The sequence below is a fragment of the Salvia splendens genome, chromosome 15 (genome assembly GCF_004379255.2).
Source record: "Salvia splendens isolate huo1 chromosome 15, SspV2, whole genome shotgun sequence".
Classification (NCBI taxonomy): domain Eukaryota; kingdom Viridiplantae; phylum Streptophyta; class Magnoliopsida; order Lamiales; family Lamiaceae; genus Salvia; species Salvia splendens.
The window spans coordinates 7,250,940-7,270,267 of record NC_056046.1 but is presented as its reverse complement, the minus strand read 5'-3'; the positions used below and the strand labels follow the sequence as shown (position 1 = coordinate 7,270,267).

The 19,328-nt window shown below is 36.5% G+C and overlaps 3 protein-coding genes across 10 annotated transcripts; 2 read left to right on the top strand and 1 right to left on the bottom strand.

Annotated features, from left to right (window-relative positions):
• The first annotated feature begins 2,377 nt into the window (after window positions 1-2,377).
• Window positions 2,378-7,821, top strand: LOC121768363 (phosphatidylinositol 4-phosphate 5-kinase 8-like). 5 transcript variants are annotated; one of them, XM_042164843.1, is made up of 12 exons: window positions 2,615-2,660; window positions 2,896-2,971; window positions 3,047-3,093; window positions 3,204-3,277; window positions 3,450-4,271; window positions 4,367-4,534; window positions 4,764-4,929; window positions 5,369-5,479; window positions 5,582-5,769; window positions 6,501-6,655; window positions 6,922-7,090; window positions 7,380-7,821. In XM_042164843.1, the coding sequence occupies exons 5-12, from the start codon at window positions 3,463-3,465 to the stop codon at window positions 7,657-7,659; spliced, it is 2,046 nt and encodes a 681-aa protein (XP_042020777.1). In that variant the 5' UTR covers window positions 2,615-2,660; window positions 2,896-2,971; window positions 3,047-3,093; window positions 3,204-3,277; window positions 3,450-3,462; the 3' UTR covers window positions 7,660-7,821. The 5 variants fall into 5 exon arrangements, with proteins under 5 accessions (XP_042020772.1, XP_042020774.1, XP_042020775.1 ...); XM_042164838.1 differs by lacking the exon at window positions 2,615-2,660 and adding an exon at window positions 2,378-2,514 and having other exon boundaries at window positions 3,204-4,271; XM_042164840.1 differs by lacking the exon at window positions 2,615-2,660 and adding an exon at window positions 2,547-2,594 and having other exon boundaries at window positions 3,204-4,271.
• Window positions 7,822-8,068: 247 nt separating this feature from the next.
• LOC121768364 (uncharacterized protein At1g10890-like) lies at window positions 8,069-12,624 on the bottom strand. Of its 4 annotated transcripts, none has more exons than XM_042164845.1 (5): window positions 12,540-12,624; window positions 12,250-12,411; window positions 10,966-11,175; window positions 9,125-9,344; window positions 8,069-8,545 (listed from the first exon to the last, which is right to left on the bottom strand). In XM_042164845.1, exons 2-5 carry the CDS (start codon window positions 12,375-12,377, stop codon window positions 8,279-8,281), a joined length of 825 nt encoding a protein of 274 aa, XP_042020779.1. In that variant the 5' UTR covers window positions 12,378-12,411; window positions 12,540-12,624; the 3' UTR covers window positions 8,069-8,278. The 4 variants fall into 4 exon arrangements, with proteins under 4 accessions (XP_042020779.1, XP_042020780.1, XP_042020781.1 ...); XM_042164846.1 differs by having other exon boundaries at window positions 12,250-12,377; window positions 12,540-12,619; XM_042164847.1 differs by having other exon boundaries at window positions 11,280-12,377; window positions 12,540-12,560.
• A 1,827-nt stretch (window positions 12,625-14,451) lies between these two features.
• On the top strand, window positions 14,452-18,491 carry LOC121766555 (kinetochore protein NUF2 homolog). Its single transcript, XM_042162820.1, has 11 exons — window positions 14,452-14,725; window positions 14,804-15,022; window positions 15,116-15,206; window positions 15,293-15,472; window positions 15,757-15,846; window positions 16,689-16,796; window positions 16,976-17,029; window positions 17,198-17,312; window positions 17,386-17,543; window positions 17,635-17,730; window positions 18,134-18,491. Exons 1-11 carry the CDS (start codon window positions 14,565-14,567, stop codon window positions 18,182-18,184), a joined length of 1,323 nt encoding a protein of 440 aa, XP_042018754.1. The 5' UTR covers window positions 14,452-14,564; the 3' UTR covers window positions 18,185-18,491.
• Window positions 18,492-19,328: the final 837 nt, after the last annotated feature.

Below are 19,328 nucleotides of genomic sequence, written 5' to 3'. Positions count from 1 at the left end.
CCAATTCCACCCAATCCCAACCAATTCCATACAATATAATGGATTAGGTAATTGCATCCCCAATGTTAATACTAGTACATGGCTATTTAAAAATTGGCAACTGGAAATGGAATAAATTCATTAATATTTAGACAAAGATTTTATTCTTATTTGTGGACAACACGTTTAATAAATTTATCATTCACATGTCATGTGAATTTGCGTATTCGCACCTTTTCATGATAAATGAATTGCATAGTATAGCCATCATTTAGGATTTGTATGATTGAAAATATTTTATACTACTACTACAACTACAACTACAGCTACAATACAATGTGTCCTTCGAGCTTTGACCAGCTAGGGTGGGAATAAATTTTTAGCTAATAAACTGCTAGTATTTGTTCTACTAGCATATTATACTCCATTAATAAATCATTCTCCCTTTAAGTATTTAGTTAATAAATTAAAGGCTCGAATCATATCAATTATGTGTATGTGAATGTGTTTGTAAATCACAACTATAAAAAAAGCAAGCGGACTTGAAATTGTTTAAGAGTTGAAAAACAGTTACTAGATCGTAAATATTAAATTGAAAGGATTCCCACATAATTATAAAAATGAAGACTTCTGATTCTTTTAAAAAAGCTATAATCTTCTTTACTTGTTTGTTTGTTATGAGAATCTAATGGGATTGGTATAAATTAATCACAGGATAAGAGAAGAATAAAGGAAACAACTTGTCATTTGTAGAGATTGCAATTTTTTTTACAGAACAAGTTGTACTTCTTAACAAAAAGTATTGTGTTAATTGTGATTAAGTTTTACCATGCTGTTCTGCACACTACAGTGTAAAATTTAGTATAGGAGTATTTTTTTTTAATTTTGAAGTATGTTAGATAAATTTTTAAACTTTAATTGTTTATAATCCATAATTTCGTTTAAAGTTTTCAACACTTCCCACAGCTTTCACCTGCTAAATATGCTTAAAGCAGAATATTAGAGCATCTCCAATAACCGGCGTCACCACCGCGACGCCGATTTTTCGCCGACGCCGGTTTGACGCCGAACCATTGGAACCGGCGTCGGCGAAATCGGCGTCAAAATCGGCGTCGCCATGCCGATTCCCGCGCTGACGCCGGTTCCGACGCCGATCCTCACGGGCGCCATTGTGCGTCCCGGATCGGCGCAAGACCGGCGTCGGATTAAAAATTGTTTTTAATATTTAAAAACAATTTTTACAAATAAATTTATACAAGAAATTCGTAATAGCCCATATATATTTAATGGGCTTGCGAATTATAAAACCATTCTAGGTAGTCTCTCTTTTATAGAGACATCCTTGAATGTTTTATGTTTCACATTCGATGTGGGACAAAAATCATTCTAGGTTGTCTCTCTTTTATAGAGACATCCTTGAATGTTTTATGTTTCACATTCGATGTGGGACAAAAATCATTCTAGGTTGTCTCTCTTTTATAGAGACATCCTTGAATGTTTTATATTTCACATTCGATGTGGGACAAAAATCATTCTAGGTTGTCTCTCTTTTATAGAGACATCCTTGAATGTTTTATATTTCACATTCGATGTGGGACAAAAATCATTCTAGGTTGTCTCTCTTTTATAGAGACATCCTTGAATGTTTTATGTTTCACATTCGATGTGGGACAAAAATCATTCTAGGTTGTCTCTCTTTTATAGAGACATCTTTGAATGTTTTATGTTTCACATTCGATGTGGGACAAAAATCATTCTAGGTTGTCCCTCTTTTATAGAGACATCCTTGAATGTTTTATGTTTCCATATAGAAATATTGTACTTTTTTAATTTTACTTTTTAATTTTTGTACTTTTTTAAAATTATTGTACTTTTTTTTAAATTAATGTACTTTCTAAATTTTAATAGTATTATTCGAATTTCCTGTATTTGTCTCGTAAATTAAATTCCGTATGTTGATACGAGTGTAAATTAAATTATATAATTGTTATTAGTGATGTGGATAGGTAGTGTGAAGGCTATGTGAGGGCTATTTGATGTCCAGTTGATGTGGCAAGCTGATGTGGCAGGAGAATTGTAGTGCTGATGATGTGGCAGTGTGAAGGCTATTTGATGGCTATTTGACGTCCTGTGCTATTGGAGATGCTCTTAGTCCACTAAAAAAGAAAAGTACTAAGGCAATGAATTATTTTAGTAATAAATTAATTAATATTATAACGGTGTGATATGCTTTACTTGGAAAATACTATTTAAACTGCAAATGGAATCCGATACAACTCATCGCACGTTAACAGTCGTCACGCCAGCCAGGCACTGGGGCCCACCACCAAATGCATGGCCGCCACGTGTGCACCTACTATATCTGCCCCATTTCCCTCTCTTCTCATTCGCTGCTTCTTTTGTTTCATTTACGCCTTTCCCAATAATCAATTTTCACAGTTTCACTGTTTCATTTCAACATTTGTGGAACTGTTGTCGTTGGACTTTTTTAGGACCAGGAATCATTTCAGTTTTTTTTTTTGAATTGATTTTAAGGTAAGTCTGTATCTTTTTTTTACTGTTGCTTCGGAATTTGAAATACATCTTTGTAAGCGGTTGGCATGAATAATCTTTCGGTAATTTGATGATTAAGACGGTCATTTCGAAGTTTGATTCGATTGCTGTTGGGTGTGATTGAATATGTAAATCTATTAATCGTGTGTATCAGTATTTCAGCTTATTAGCATAGTTAGAAAACAGATAGCTTTGTTTTGGTTGATTAGTTCAGGTTGACTGCTTTGACAAGGTTTTAGTGAAATATTGAAATTTGTTTTCAGCATCCATTACTTCAATGCTTGTTTCCCCCATAATGTTTTGATCAGGCTGAATAATAACAATGTGATCTTAACTAATCTGGGATTTTTTTTGTCTGTATAGGTTTGAAATCGGAAGAATACATGCCATTTCCTATCAGGATACACCACTGGAGAAGCCATAACATCACTGAAGAAAGGTAGATGATTGTGAAAGAATTTTTTCTATTTGAATTACCTAGAATTGGTTCTTATTGTCTTAAATGTTTTTGCAGTTAGCTCTAATAGGAGTCAGTCACTCTTTCATGGAAAATGAGGAGAGGTATAAATTGCAAACCTTTTGATTCTCAAGCAAGCTATAAACGAGGTTAAGAGCTCTGTTTGCTTATAAGGGAGGTCGGGTGCCAACTTATTAGTAATCTTTATTTGCAGGAGCTCTGAATATGTTCTTGCAAATGGAGATGTGTATCGTGGTGCTTTTAAAGGAATGATTCCCCATGGAAAAGGTAAGTATACATGGTTAGATGGAACCATTTATGAAGGTGACTGGGAAGATGGGAAGATGGCAGGGAAAGGGAAGATCCGTTGGGCCTCACAGGCTGTATATGATGGTGATTTTTCTGGAGGTTATCTTCATGGTTTTGGAACTTTTATTGGTTCTGATGGTTCCATGTACAGAGGTTCTTGGAAGATGAATTCTCAACATGGCATTGGACGGAAGCAGTATTCAAATTCAGACCTTTATGATGGTTGCTGGAGAGAGGGAGTGCGGGAAGGCAGTGGTAGGTATGCGTGGAGTAATGATAACATATATATTGGGAATTGGAAAAATGGGAGGATGTCTGGCAGAGGAGTTATGAAGTGGTTTAATGGAGATCTTTTTGATGGCTTTTGGCTGAACGGGTTGAGAGATGGGTCAGGCTGCTATAGATTTTCTGATGGAAGTTATTATTTTGGAACATGGTCGAAAGGGCTGAAGGATGGATCCGGAACATTTTATCCTGCCGGAAATAAGCATCTAAGCAAACTTGATCTTGAAAGGAACAAAGACAAGAGAAGTAAATTGCTATCTCAGCTGCCATCAGATCATTTAGATGAACCTGTGTTACCGAGTGTAAAGCGAAGTTTATCTGAGAAAATATCATATAGCTTTAGAAGGGGTTCTGGCGGGTTTTCTCGTAAAACTACATTTCTGAATGACGATCTGATCAGCACTGGTTCGATGAAAGAAATGGTGCCACTTGATAGATCAGTCAGCATCACATCTTATGGCTCCCAAGATGGTCAAACTGAATATCCAGACAGCAAGACTGTGGCATATGAGAGGGAATACATGCAAGGAGTTCTTATGAAAGAAAGAATTAAAAATATATCCAAACTATCTCATAGAAGTAAACAACGTCTCAAATTTGCAAAAGACGTAGAAAAGAAATCATGTTTGAACATTTTTGAAGGACACAGGAGCTATTATCTGATGCTTAGCTTGCAACTTGGTATTAGGTATGCAAAAATATGGTTTCATTGTTAAGACTCTGCTACAAAGCAGTATGTAATGGTGGGATACCTAATTCAAATATCTTATGTGAAGTTGACAGGTATACTGTTGGAAAGATCACACCAGTTCCTATGCGGGAAGTCAGATCATCTGATTTTGGAGAACAAGCAAGAATAAGAATGTATTTTCCAAGAAAGGGTTCCCGATTGACTCCCCCACACCATTCTATAGACTTTTACTGGAAGGACTATTGTCCCATGGTCTTCAGGTATGTACATTCTAATGCTTCGTGCTTGGGAAGGATGGAGCTTCTCTTTTTGATTGTTCTTCGTGTTTAACTGGGATTTGGTGTTTATTCAATTATTATTCCTGTTTCTAGGTTTTGAGTTGATTTCTCCTTTACTCTTAACACCCTGCACTTTCTGTTTTTAAATCTTTTGTAAGTTGGATGGCACTTTTTCAGTGACTGTATCCATCCCCATGGGTCTCATTTTCAGGAATCTGAGAGAGTTATTCAAGCTAAATGCTGCGGATTACATGATGTCCATATGCGGCGATGATGGTCTGAGAGAGCTTTCTTCCCCTGGAAAAAGTGGAAGCCTTTTCTATCTTTCTCATGATGATAGATTCGTAATCAAGACACTGAAAAAATCTGAGCTTAAGGTGACACATTGGAATGGGTTTCCTGAATTGCATGTTTCTTTTGCGTTTTATCTCATTATGATATGAATAATGGCTATATAATAATAATGACGCTTAGCCCTTGTTCGCACTTATATTGAGACTGTCACTAGATGCTCAAAGGGTGATTGAAGAAATTGGAGATCCTATATACACGAACTTAACTATTGGTTTATGGGTCCATAAACCAAGAAATGGTGTTATTTTGACTTACTAATGGTAAATAGTGGTGAATGGTCTGGAGTACTGGTTATGAAATCTTCTAATTATACAGATTTTAATGTGGTGAATATGGAGGTTTTTTTACTGTTTATTGTATTTGTCTACTGATCTCTTGTTTTCAGTATCAGTTTGCTAACTAAATTGCAGTTCCACCCTAGTTTACAAATTTAATTGACTACTACTTCTCAATGTTGCACAGGTGTTGTTGAAGATGTTGCCTCAGTATTATATTCATGTACAAGCACATGACAACACACTCATTACTAAGTTCTTTGGGACACACCGGATAACATTGAAACATGGAAAAAAGGTTATTATCCATGAATACGGCCGGTTTCTTGCTAGATAGATTCAGTTTTGATATCAGGAGAAATGCCACTTTTCATTATATTGCAGTAACTTCCATTTACAGGTCCGCTTTGTGGTCATGGGGAATATGTTCTGTACTGAATTAAGAATACATCGTCGATATGATTTGAAGGGCTCAGTTCAGGGCAGATTTACAAACAAGGATATGATTGATGAGACCACTACATTGAAAGATCTTGATTTGGCTTATGAGTTTCATATGGACAGGTCCTTGCATGAGGCACTTTTTAGGTAAAGCCTCAGCCTCTCTTATGTAATTAATTTTGTTTCAGTTAAGTTCACTAATATCATTGACAAGTGGACTCTGATCCTTATACTATATCTTCCTTCAGGAAACTCTTTGATTTCTTTTGCATGCATATAAGACAGTAATACGTAGTGCTTTGGTATCCCACAAACTGTGAAGAACTGTATATGGGATGTAAAGACTTAATATGTTGCATTCTTAAAGTACCATGACCATCTTGTTTATTCAATATCCGGATTATAATGACTGTCTGAATAATGGTATAACTGCATAAGATTATTTTACCTTAATTATACGGTTAAGATATTGAGCATCCTTCATATCTAATGGTAGTGACTGCAGTTGAGATCCTGATCTTATGGATTGAGAGAGATAGGGTTGTTTCAAGAAAAGGCGTCAAGTTTATTGGATTAGCAAGAACAAAATGGATAGAAAATCATTAAAATTTATGTTTAATTCATTTATTCTCCTTGACAAGGATGCCAATTCATTTTTCAACATCTTCTCCACATGTTTGTCTAATTTTGAGTGCATTCTAGCATTTTCAGCAGATAAGACTTCAATTAGCTGAGGTATTTTTTGTTATCTAGTAGCCATGTGCATCCAATCGACAATAGAATCATTTTTTATGCTTTTGGTTGGTCCTCTGCTTGTTCTGCTCAAATGATGTATTTGCATTTCTAACAATGATTCTCTTATATTTTTATCGTCACAGGCAACTATCTCTTGATTCTGCATTCTTGGAATCTCAACACATAATAGATTATAGCCTTCTCTTGGGCTTGCATTTTAGAGCACCCGAACATCTAAGATCGCTATTAGAGCCTCCTGATTCACAACCCAATGCTGAGAACACCAATAACACTGATGGTGAGTTTCAGTTCTGAGGAAAGATTTAGGCTGATTAGAAATCTCTTTAATTGTTGAATTTGGTTCTTTGACCAAGATTATACTTTTTAGTGTCAAAAGTCAGTGCTGATACCAATTATCTTTGAGTAGTAGATTATGAAAATTTCGAACACTGGCCACGATTTGTACCTTTTCCCTATTTGTAGTAGAGGAAACTTGGCTGTTGATTGTTGTATCAAATTTCTCAATTTGAATCGTCAAATTTTGATAAAAGTTTCCTTCTGAAGGTGTGAATTCCCAAGGAGATATCCTAATTCCTCCCAGGGGTTTGGTCTTAGTCACCCATGAGCCTGGTTCTGTCAGCATTGCACCAGGTCCTCACATTCGGGGTGATACATTGAAAGCATACTCTATCGGCGACAAAGAAGTCGATCTTCTTCTTCCTGGTACTGGAAGGTAATTTCCTCTTATATACGTTCAGAGTCGTGCTGCTGAATCGTTAAAGTTACAAGGAGGGTGACTTGAGTTTCTGCACATCCAAATTTTTTGCTTCCATGAATGCAATTTTCTTTAGCAGCTCATTTGCAGTATGCTAGTTCCTACTTGTTGAATTCATGTAGGAAACCACCAGATGACATTAGGCAGGATAATTCTAATAATATTTTTCTTTTCTATATTTCTTGTAAACATTATAACTATGGTGGTGATTTGATTGACCTGGTGTTATTTGTGTTTGAATTTTCAGGTTGAGGGTGCAATTAGGAGTAAACATGCCAGCTCAGGCTAATCACAAAATTTTGCAGGCAGAGATCGATAATGCTGAAACCGAACTCTTTGAGGTGTACGACGTGGTTCTTTACCTTGGCATAATCGATATATTACAGGAATACAACATGAAAAAGAAGATCGAACACGCTTGTAAATCTCTCAAGTTCGACCCTCTGGCAATCTCTGTTGTAGAGCCTAAGATTTATTCAAAACGGTTTATTACCTTTCTAGAGAAAATCTTTCCTGTCCAACCGTAACCAGAGACCTTGGGATCACCAAGTTGAAGCATATTTAAGATTCTTGTGTTCTTTACCTTATGTATCGATAATTAACTCGGCAATTAACTTAGTCATCGAGTGGATTCGTAAACTGTATTGGATATATAACTGTTTTACTGTGAAAAGTTGTGGTTGATAGCATGCTCGGATTCTGGGTTGAAGTTTATTAATTGATCAGTTGTTTTTTAAGCCAAGTAGATTTCAAGATCTTCGTCTAGACAATTTATTTTCAAGTTATTAGTTATGTCGTAATTTTAACTCATAATAACAGACACGTTACTGTTCACTATAACATCAATAATCTCTATTCATTAGGAAATAAAGTGCAAAACTTCATAATATACGAAAATTTTGTAATAGAATGAATAAGCAATAGAGACACAGCAGATTGAATAAGCAATACGAGATTTTTGATATAAATGGCAGTTGGATGCCATAAAAAAATGCAATACGAAATGCATAAATGTGAAGGACAGTCTTATATTGATAAGTCACAAGAGATGACATTGCATTTATAGGTATCCCCCTCGCACCCACCCCAAAATTTACTAGAGCCTAGAAACAATCAACCCAAAACAGAGAAAAGATAGATCATTTGCTATTTCATACCTAGCGCAAAGGACAACTTTGGACGCGATTTGTTCTTCCCCAATAACTTCATTTGGTTAGCTCGTTCTTCCTCCTCTTGTTGTTTTTTCTTTAGCAAGGCGACTTCTTTCTGCCTCTGAAGTTCTTCCAATTCTCTATAACGTGCCTCTTCGCGTTTTTGCTGTTCCAAAGCTTCTCTTCTTTGAGCTTCTTCTACCTTCCGTCTGTTCTCTTCCAGCATCCTTTCTAGCTCTTCTTTCTCTCTTTGTGCTTGTTCCTGTACAAGTTCCCAAATTATTTATCTATAGCCTCGAAGAACGTAGAAACTAATATATGCAATAATAATTAGAGTCAACAGAAGAGCACCAATTGTCTAACATCTAATTTCTCCACAGCTTATATTACAATTGGCACTATATATCATGTTCAATGGTTTACTGTTGTACTCGTTGTAGTAAAAGGCATAAATGACGTGCGACCAAACATACTTTGACCCGGAATGAAGCACAATCAACAGTGAATCTCAGGTAGTTAGAGATGTAAGCATCTTAAAATCTAGACCAAAGTCGAATCAAACTAATAGAAGCTAGGTTAGAACCTCTCTCCAAATATCAGGTTTTGCATGCAATACAATAGTAAGAAAAAGGGTATTAATATTTCTCTCCCTGTTAAATCCTCGATATTAAAAAGGCAAATAGAAAGAAATATCACATGACTCCAATCGCTAATGAGTAACTAGTCAACCACCATAACTCCCCAAAACACATGCATCTGTCACCAAAGGAACAATCTGTAAAACAATTAGAAACTATAAATGGGAGAAGAATTATCACACAACATAAGAATAGATACTTGCCTCTCTTTTCGAGGCCTCTATAACAGCTGCTTCCTTTTCTTTTTCAAGCTGGGCTGCAACCTCAGCAACAAGTCTTTTCCTACCTTCCTCCAGACGCTTCTCTATGTCAAGTTTGATTTCCTTGGAATTCAAGCTCTCTTCAACTTTCTTTCGAATTTCTTCTGCCACTCTTTTTGTCGTTTCTTCTTCTATTAGTTTTAATTCTAACTCCTGCTGACGCCTAGTAAAGCAGTAGAAAATGTCAAAAGAAAAATAGCCACTGATCTGATAAGGAAGAAGTTAGTTCTCAAAGGAGTCAAATGCCCTCAAAAGCAAACTACAACGATCTATTCCTTTTACTGTTAGGCAAAAGATTTGACAAAGTCATACAGCCAATGCTGGTCTTCACGGTTCCATAAATTCAGAACTAAAACAAATTACAAACTAACCTCCAGTTTGAAAAAGGCACAATGATATATATGCTTATGCTTTACAGCATACCTCTAATTGATTCCTCATCCAAAATATTTCAGTTTCATATCTGGTGAACAGTAGATTAACGAGGCACCAAATGGACCATCAAAATAAACAATACCAGAAACTTCCTTCAATTAATCCTGTGGAGAAGAGCGTCAAGAAAAGAGTGGCAGTTCCAGTACTAATTGCTGAAACACTTTAGCCCTTTTAGTAGAAATTGCATAAACCATAGAGCTGAATCAGCTTTCTACACATTTACTAAGCAGTGATAACAGGTCTAGCATCCCTCGATTTGCACATTTACGAATTGAGAAGATCAACAAAAATAGATTATGGGGTATGAGTTGATGACAAGTCTAGAATGTCTTTTTATGCATAAAGAAACAAAGGGGTTATGATGTATGACCGGACCAAACTTCTCTCTAAATAAGTAGTATTTCACAATTAGCTACAATAAGCAAAACCGATCAAAGGCGGAGCTATCGATATCAAGAGCAAGCTCAGAGGAAGCACCCAGTTTCAACTTCCATGAACAGTATCTTGTTCCTTGTTCTTTTTCAGTTGCATATCTAGTCTAGGATCACAAAATTTATTTCTTGCAATACGTGAATGAGTTGAAGAAAGACAACCATCCAATTCATAACAAAGATAGAAGGAAATTAATAAAAAACAAATAATTTATCATATATGTACAAAGAATTGAAAAGTAGCACAAAACCTTCTACTAGCACCAGATAGACCAGAAAACAATATATATTTTCAATTCATAATCTCAAGAAAAAAACTCATGCAAAAACAAAAGATAAGAAGCATATGACCATAACACGTCACCCTCTTGCAAACTTATGTGTGTCCTTTCAATGTGGCAAATACCAGGAAATACTTAATAACAAATGAACAAAGACTGCAGGAAAAACTAGAAACGATAGTATCTATTGAAGAAGAAAAGGAAGGAATGAACAAAAGAAAAGGATCGAAAAGTCATAACAATTGGACTGGAATGAAAGAGAATATGTGTTTAGGATTTCAAGTATTCATGCTCATACAATGTATACCATAACTCTTAGAAACAGCCATGTTTGGTAACAAAGGGACCTAATCATCGCATGCATTGAAATTAAATGACTTCATATGTTGAAACTATAGCCTCTTGACTGTATAAGTTATCTCCAAAAAACTTAGTTAGTAGTTACTGATAGTGTATATGTCAGGCCTCCATCATCAGCCTCTAGGGTGGAACCAATTCAGGAATATTATGAAGTCCACATTATGATGTACGAATTATGAAAGTTTAGATTCAAGAACAGTTCACATCACTATGGTACATAAAATCATGTAAGGAGGTGAATATATAAGGAAAAAGATCATAGATGTAATCATTATACCTTTTCTTGTCCTCTTCCTCTGTTTTCAATTTTACAGTTGCATCTTTCATCTCTTTGGTACCAGTAAGTGGGGATGCACTTAAAGGGGATGAAGAAGTGCTCCTTTTTCTTTGTCTTTCATTCCGCTTTGGTGTAGGTGAGCGGCTTTTACGGCGTCTAGGAGTGGGAGAGCGACTTTTGTGTCGAGAAGATAACGAATGCTTTTGTCTTCTGTAGAATACAATGAAGTAGTTGAGCATTGAGAGAGACTATTAATTTCAAACTGTTCATATCCCCGTGTTTCCTACATCTATACCGAAAGCATGTACAGTTACCTCACACATTGCAAAGAATAAACTGGGTGCTGCATCTTTTACCATAAGACACTGCTATTATCACAACCGAGCAGTGAAATAACACCAACGGCACCCATCACCAGCTTACTTCTCAGTCAAAAGGAGCCATTGTTTCTTTACTAGATTTCTCAAAGATCAATGATCTTGACTACCGCATTCAACCTATGTTTTAGAGAGAATGTATCTCACTTTCTAATTTTGTTTGGTGCATGTAAACTCCCAGCATGGGAATGTATAAGCCATTAAAATTAAAATTTAGCATCTTTACAAAAGGATAGATCATCAAGTCAACAACCATAAGCATGAAGAATATCAAGGTGCCGATGGAAAGCGAAAACTCTCATAGGCAGCAACACGGCACAAGGACACCAAAGATACACAATCCGTAAGCATCTGCTAGATCATCTAAAACAAATAAAACCAATATGATGAGCAATTATTAAGGATATAATGTTTAAAATTTGGACCCCCAAAATAGTCCAGGAAAGAGTCGGAACTGAGTATATCAACAAAATAACTGGAGAACCTTAAAAAGGTTTTGGATTTCCTTTGAACTAAAACCATCCCTCGAACAACTAATCCCGCTACATAACATGATCATATTCAATTTCAATCAAGCTACCCTAACTTAATCCAATAGAGATTGGTCTTTCTTTCTTTTTCCTGTCAAAAAATATTTACATCACTATTGGTAATGGCACCGAAAAGCACCCAAAACCTGGTATAAAAAACCATAAACCAAATATTGTAACAATTGATTATGCAGATATCAATTCACAGTGGTTTGATCAATAAAGTGGATAGCCGGAGCTGTCCTCTCAACACAAGCTTATAAAAACTTATTAAAATCAATATTAATTGATTAAATTATAAGCAAATAAAATTAAATACAAAAAATACAAATCACTGATACACAATCGACCAGCAAGTATAAGTAAAAGGGTATCACCTGCTATGGGAATAAGGGGATCTGCTTCTCTCTCTTTTGCTCCGGCGTCCATACCTCGACTCAGAAGGCGATGGCGAGTGCCTTCTACGGTGCGACGGCGACCGAGACAGTTGCCTCTCTCTTCCCATCTTCACTTGTCGAAGAAATTGAGTCTTTCAGATGCTATATCAATTACCCATTAAAGGGGAAAATCAAAACCAAATGAATCGAACCAGCTACAAGTTTTTGTCGAGCAGTTGGATTGAACAAATTATTGAGTAAAGGAATAGAGAATTTTCAATGAAAACCACCTTAGAAGAAGATTATTGAAGATTGGACTTCTGTTCATCCGCGTAACGAGAGGGACGCAGAAGTAAACCCTAATTTAAAGTTTAGCCGAATAAATTATTATATTACTCCTCCTTCTCTCTTCTCTAAAAGTTTTCGCATTTTTTCATTTTCGTTCGTCCCACAAAATTTATCACATTTTACTTTTTAACACGTTTTTTTAGTGGGCTTCATATTCCACTGACTTATTCTCACTCACATTCGGCACGGGTTTTAATACAAAATTTATAAAGTAAAAGAGAGGTATAGAGAAAAAATAATTAAAATATTGTTGGTGAAGAATGAGTCTCATCTCGTTTAAGAGAAAAATGTTTTCAAAATTAAAAAAGTGCATATTCTAGTTTGATGGATTGAAAGGGAAAGAAGGCATATTTTTTGGGAAGAAGGAAGTATAACACTAATAGTCTAATACAATATATAAAAGTATGACTCATAAACTCACATTCCACTAATTTTTTTAACATACTTTCCATTTGTTAAGAGTATTTTGAGCTGATACAAACACTCCAATGAATCAATGAGTTCAACGGAGGCACTTAGAGGTTGGCAATAGAAGGATCAATTACAACGAGCAAGAAGCCGTTGCATGGAGCAGTTGGAGATCAGTTACACCAACTGATCTTACTCTATCTTACACTCCCTATAAATATTGCCGTAATCCAAAGAGCTCATTGAGAAGAAACGAGAGAAAGAAATCAGCTGAGGGATCATAACAACAATCTATGGCTAGAGTGAGAGATACACACTATCTTTGTGAGGAACTAGCTTGTATAGTCTTCGGTGTGATATGAGTTCATATGCGAAGAGGGAGTAGCTTGTTCTTGAGTGTGTGATCTTGTTGTATGATTGTAGTTCTTGATCGTGATTGAAGTAAATCGATTCGTTATTCTCCCGTGGACGTAGGCTTACGCCGAACCACGTATATCCTCGTGTTCTTGTTGTTCCATTTCGTTTTTGCTCCGATCTCGAATCCCAACACCATTACATTTATTAAAATCGTGTCCGATTAAAGTGTGATAAAATTTATAAGACGGAGGAAGTATAACTTAAATTTATTATCAATTACGTAATATAGGCCTGATAAATTATGCGAAGATGTTATCATAGACGAGTTAAATGGTGTTGTATTACTATACTCCTATATATGAGACTGTTCAATTGATTTTTGAGCTATAAAGGAGCGTAGAATATATCTCAGGAGTATAGGTTAAATCTAGAAATTAGTTCTATGTTTGTTACCACGTACTACAATATTACTTTATTTGGTAGAAAGTGGTAGCAGAAATTGATTGAGAATGGACCATAAAAGAATAAGGTAGTGACTAGGGACAAAAGTAAGACTGGTTTAATTTTTGGAGGACAAAAGTTGCTTTCAATATTATGATCATCAAAATGGTTTTTTTGATTTTGTTTTAGATAGTTAAAACCATTATTTTCAATTGTATTTCCCATAATAGACTATTTTGAAGACCAAAAACTACTACTATTGAGTAAATATATATTGGGTAGCCTATAGGAATTGGTCTCTATCTATTTACCTTTTTTTAACAAAAAAAAGTACTATAATTTTCTACTAATAATTTTCTTATCTGTTTCTTATTTTTCCGATTTTGCATAAAATCAGGTGTTGTACACCATCATGTTCTTCGTGGTCGTAGGTAAAACTCATGTTTGCAAAGGGCATAGTATTGAACAGTAAAGCAAAAATCATTTGGGCCAATGTTTCCACCCGCTATTTTTAACGGGCCGGTCTGAATCAAGATTGGGCTCATAATGTTCAAACATCAACAAATTTTCATAATTTTAATTTTTGCAAAAATAAAAATAAAAATCAATAACTAATTTAAATCCAGATTCTAGAAGAAGCGGGAAATCCACAAGGGTTTGATCTGCTGAATGGATTTCAATTTGAATAATTTGCGCTACAGATTTAATTTCACTTCACTTCGCTCAAAACACAAACAGTTGGTGTGAGCAAGGAGAAGGAAATGTCGAAATTCGATTATCCCAGGCTTCCCCGCCACGAAATCGTCGTAGTACTGGCCGCGTCCCAGATCGCCGTCGTGTCGGAGTCCGAACTCCTCCGCCCCGACCCCGACTTCATCTGCAAACTCTACTCTCACATCCTCATCTTCATGGACATACTCAAGTAAGCTAAATACCCTAACCTAAATCTGCAATCAATTCTAGATTTCTCGTTTTCAAGTTATCGATTACGAATTTCCAGGGACGACGAAGAGCAGATGGAATTTGAGGCGCTGGAGCATATCGAAAACCCCGAACACCACTTGCACTCGATTCGGATCATGAATTTGTACGTCAAGCTTCGACAGCTTTTGGCGGCTATTAGGTGTCCCAAATCCTTCACCCCTAAAGACTTGATTAAGCCGGAGGCTGACCGCACCGAGGTCTTCCTCAGCGCCCTTCTCAATTTTCACCTCCACAGGTGATTGCAAACCAGTTTCTTATCATGATTCAGTACTGATATAACTGTTGGAAACTGGAGCAGTGCATGATTTGAACTGATTATAATGTTTAGGAACGGAAAAATGGAGCTATTGAAGCCTATTTTCGACGATCTGGAACATTTTGAGCAGCAGAAGCTAGCTGCTGAAGCTAGAATTTTGCAGGTGCTTCATGATGTTTACGCTGGTGCTTGTTTGGGGATTTGATAGGTATACTGCAAACATGTCTTAACTATCTTTGGATATTGCAGTTGAATGCAGAGATAGCAGAGATTGAGGAGTTAAGAGAGCAGGACTTGCCGGTTGTGCAGGAATTGAGTTTGAAGATTAAGGAATTGCATCAGACAGTTGATGAACTCAACAAGCATCAAGCGACGTTGAGGACTACGATCAAGCAATTGAAGGAGAAGGGCAAAGAAACTGATGAGAAGGTTTGGCATCTTGTTTGGCGCGTCTCTTTGTTGAGTTAACTTGGTTTCTCTGATGTGGAGTACTCTGATCCACTATACATTTTTATGAGGTTTTGCATTATCCATTAACAAACAATTTTACATTTTCCTTTGTGATTTTCACATTTTGAGCAAAGTCCTATAACCTACTCCTTAACTTTTTATTGGAATACATGCTTTAGTTTTTTGGGCTGTCCCCATCAAGTTACAAACTGGTGTGGACACAATCAACCAGGACCCTTCTGATCTTATTCGTTTCTTATCAGATCTCTAATGCAGAATTTGCCCTTGTTCAAAGCGTTCAAGAAAATGCTAGTTTGCGTTCTAAAATCGTACAATCACCAGACAAACTTCAGGTAATGTCTGCATTAATTGTAGTCTGAATCTCAACTAAGTTTGATGAAGTGTAATATATATCTCGATGTTCAAAATATTTTCAAACAAAAAGCTAGCTAAGTTGCTGTTCATTCTCTGCTGGTTCTGCTAGCATCATATTACATGGCACTACTGTATCCTTGATTCCTTGAAAGCCAGATTTTTTAGCCAGACATAGTTTAGTTTGTGAAGTATACCCTTATAAGGTAGGCTGTATATGAACAACACATTGTGGTGCATGAGAAAATTATCTGAGCATAATAATGTCTTTTTTTCCACATGAATCTTGATAGGATTTTCTGCTTGCTAATAGGTCGGTAATATTACGAGGGATGAATCATCATATGGTTTAGGTTGCATAGAAGTTTTGTCTGTTTTTAGGTGTTTATTGTTAATCTTTGACTTTGATATGCATAGACAAGTCTTATATTGCTTGCTGTGTGATTTCATGGATTAGCTTACACCTTAAGAATTACACTTCTGTCGTCATGTTCTTTCCAGATTGGCAGATGTTATTTTTACCAAAGTATCTGCACTTGTCATTTCTACATTATGATTTAGCCTGATATTTATTGTGTCTGCCTTTCATTGTTCTTTATTTTCTCCGCCTTTCATGTTCTTATTCGGTTTTGTTTGTGCATTGTCCTCTGGGTTTGAATGGGCTATCTTTACATACTCCGTAAGAGGAACAAGTTTTAAATTTCCGTCTTAGAAAGTGTATTTACATTTCATACCTGAATATGTTCCCCCTTAGTAAGTGGACTGATGATAGTAAAGGCTTCATTAAAATCCTAGTTTTTTAATTCATTTTCAATAATTTCAGAGGGCTTTGGAGGAGAATAAGTTGGCCCTAGCTGAGGCGAAAGATGCTGAAAGAGCTGCAATACAATCTTTTCAGGATAAGACTGCCAAGCTTGAGGCCTATGCTAAGGTCTTCTATGTTTCACATTTAATGGTCTAAATTGTAGAATAAAAATGCCGCTTGATAATTTTGTGAAAGCATGTAAATTCAGTCCTGCAGTTCAGTTCTATTTATGGTATATTTGAAAAGCAAATATATTTTACATTATATGTAGTGAGATTGATGAGATATTCTATTCTGATCCTCAGGCTTGCAAGAAAATCTCTAAGCACTTAAGTCAGATGCAGGCTGTACAAGAGCAGGTTTCTTTTTTCTTTTTTCTTTTTGCCCAATACTTACAGTCAACATATTTTTCTGAAATTATCATACCGTCCCAACTGGCATTTGGAACATGTGAAGGCAATTTTCCATGTAATCAAGTGGTCTGTTTTAAGCTTGATACATGATTGTTTTGTCGGCACTACCAACAGGTAAGTTCTGCAAAGTCAGTTGAGAAAGAAGTGAAGGTCCTCAAAAGTAAGCTTAGTGACGAAGATGTTCAAGTTAAATCACTGGAAGCAAAACTTGTAGAAATGCAATCAAAAGGTGGGCATATTTTAACCTGTTTTCAGTAATGATCAGTTCTGTGATCTGATTCCTTAATTTGGACTGTTAACAGCGGACCAGCTAAAAGAATACAAGAGGCAACTGGAGAAAGAGAAAGCTATGCGCCAAGAAGAGGCGGATAAGGAGGTAAATAATGTCGAATTTGAAGTGGAATCAAAGAGGCGTGCATTAGAATTGAGGGAGAAACATGTGGAATCTGTGGTTGCTGAGGTTGGTTGATATATTAAATTCTTTTGGTGGCTTATGTTATCTGTTTGACTTATGGCCAGTTTTAGATTTAACGTATGTCAACATTTTGCAGGCGGAAGCTATAAATTTGAAGAGAAAAAACATTAGGGAGGAAGCAGACGCTAAAATTCAAGAATTAGGCCATAAATCTGAAGAAATTGTGTCAGAGGTACTTATTTAAAAGTTATTTTCACAGATGCTCGTAACATTTTGTGTCTTGGCTATAACTATCTTCATATTCTGGAATGCATCCACAACAGTGCTGATACTTTATGTTGCATCCTTGTCTATAAAAAATGAGTTCACCCTAATATTATCTCTCATTTGAGGGACAATAAGGTATAGGAAAGGGTGAAATCCTTTTTTATAGATAAGGATGAAAAAGAAAACAGGGATTTAAAAGATAAAAACGATATCCCATATTTTCCTTATACCTCAAAGCAAACGCAACATTGGTTTAGACATGGTTTACAAAAGGCAACTCAAGTAGCTACTGTTTTGGAGTTGACGCTGCAATTTATGTTATCTTACTAAGTGTATTTCTTTCCCTTTAATTTTGATTATTTTTGCAGTTCGATAAATATTCAAAATCGATAAGCAACTTGCTAGCATCAAATGGATAAGAACACGAAGCTGTTTGTGGAAGGAGCTAGTCTACTACTGCCTTCTAGTTTTTTTAGTTGTTGATGTTATTTGAGACCACTTGTATGAAGCTCCATATGAGCTCGGCCTATCACTGCGTGTCCAATGGTCTCACAGAATGTGTTGTACAAATGTATGGTTTCACATTGCAGCAAGCACTATGTCGTTTGAGGTCTTGTATGATAGACCTCTACTGACAGTATTTTTATTTGTCGAGTGTAATTAATGTTCAAATCATATGATATGATCCTAACTCTCTTCTATTATAATTATTTTGTTTAGATATCATAGGGATTTAGCATATCTTCTTTTATTATTTTGTTTAGATATTATAGGGATTTAGCATATCTTTTTTGTATCCACACATATTATAAATATGTGTGGAGTCTTCCATAATATTCATTCAATGAAATACAATATTATTTTGGCCAAGTCCACGTGTGATTCTTTGAATCCCTAATTCCTTACGCTACCTGCTGCCCGACGGAAGGTCTCCGCGCACAGCCGGAACGTATATCTGATCTGTAGCCGTTGCCCGACGGGTTGGAACCCGCGCACAGTCGCCCAGATCTTTATCTCCGCCGACCCTCACGAGCGCCGGATTATCTTTATCTCGTTATTGTCCGTTTTATCGGATCGTTAGGGATTTAGGTCCTTAACATCATAGCACTGCGTACTTGAGATGAGATTCTTTCTCGTCTTAAGTTTTATTTGCAGCACACGCAAGAGCGAATGGTTCATGAGGCAAATAAACATCGCTGCAATGTGGAGTCTCAGCCTCAGGGCTATTTGGTTTCTAACGTTAGTCCACATCATCCACCACAGCCACGCTTCAGTCCGTCGACATGTCATACGACTACGTCGGCTATCGTCGTCGTCAATACGACGTCTCTCAAGCCACACAGCCATTCCGTCCCTACCAACTGGCCCAACCTCGCAGTGTAACCTGTTGGGACCCTCCGAGCAGCAAGGTGGAAGTACTCCGTTCACCGTCGTGGCCTGATCCAGAATCACCCTACGTCTCACACCACTTGGATCCACCTGATCGTCGCCCACGACCGAGATACCAACTCCAGGATTTCGATCCCTATGACCCTCCACCGACGCGGCAGCCCTCTTGTTGGG

What these genes read in the sequence shown, in the direction of transcription:
- LOC121766555 (XM_042162820.1), top strand. Translation starts at nt 14,565, where the DNA reads ATGTCGAAATTCGATTATCCCAGGCTTCCCCGCCACGAAATCGTCGTA. An exon ending in ATCTTCATGGACATACTCAA is followed by an intron (nt 14,726 to 14,803) that starts GTAAGCTAAATA and finishes ACGAATTTCCAG; the next exon opens with GGACGACGAAGAGCAGATGG. An exon ending in TGTAGAAATGCAATCAAAAG is followed by an intron (nt 17,313 to 17,385) that starts GTGGGCATATTT and finishes GACTGTTAACAG; the next exon opens with CGGACCAGCTAAAAGAATAC.
- LOC121768363 (XM_042164838.1), top strand. An exon ending in TATTGTCCCATGGTCTTCAG is followed by an intron (nt 4,535 to 4,763) that starts GTATGTACATTC and finishes TCTCATTTTCAG; the next exon opens with GAATCTGAGAGAGTTATTCA. An exon ending in TGAAAAAATCTGAGCTTAAG is followed by an intron (nt 4,930 to 5,368) that starts GTGACACATTGG and finishes AATGTTGCACAG; the next exon opens with GTGTTGTTGAAGATGTTGCC.
- LOC121768364 (XM_042164845.1), bottom strand. Translation starts at nt 12,377, where the DNA reads ATGGGAAGAGAGAGGCAACTGTCTCGGTCGCCGTCGCACCGTAGAAGG. An exon ending in GAGGAAGAGGACAAGAAAAG is followed by an intron (nt 9,345 to 10,965) that starts GTATAATGATTA and finishes CTGCTTTACTAG; the next exon opens with GCGTCAGCAGGAGTTAGAAT. An exon ending in TAGAGGCCTCGAAAAGAGAG is followed by an intron (nt 8,546 to 9,124) that starts GCAAGTATCTAT and finishes GAACTTGTACAG; the next exon opens with GAACAAGCACAAAGAGAGAA.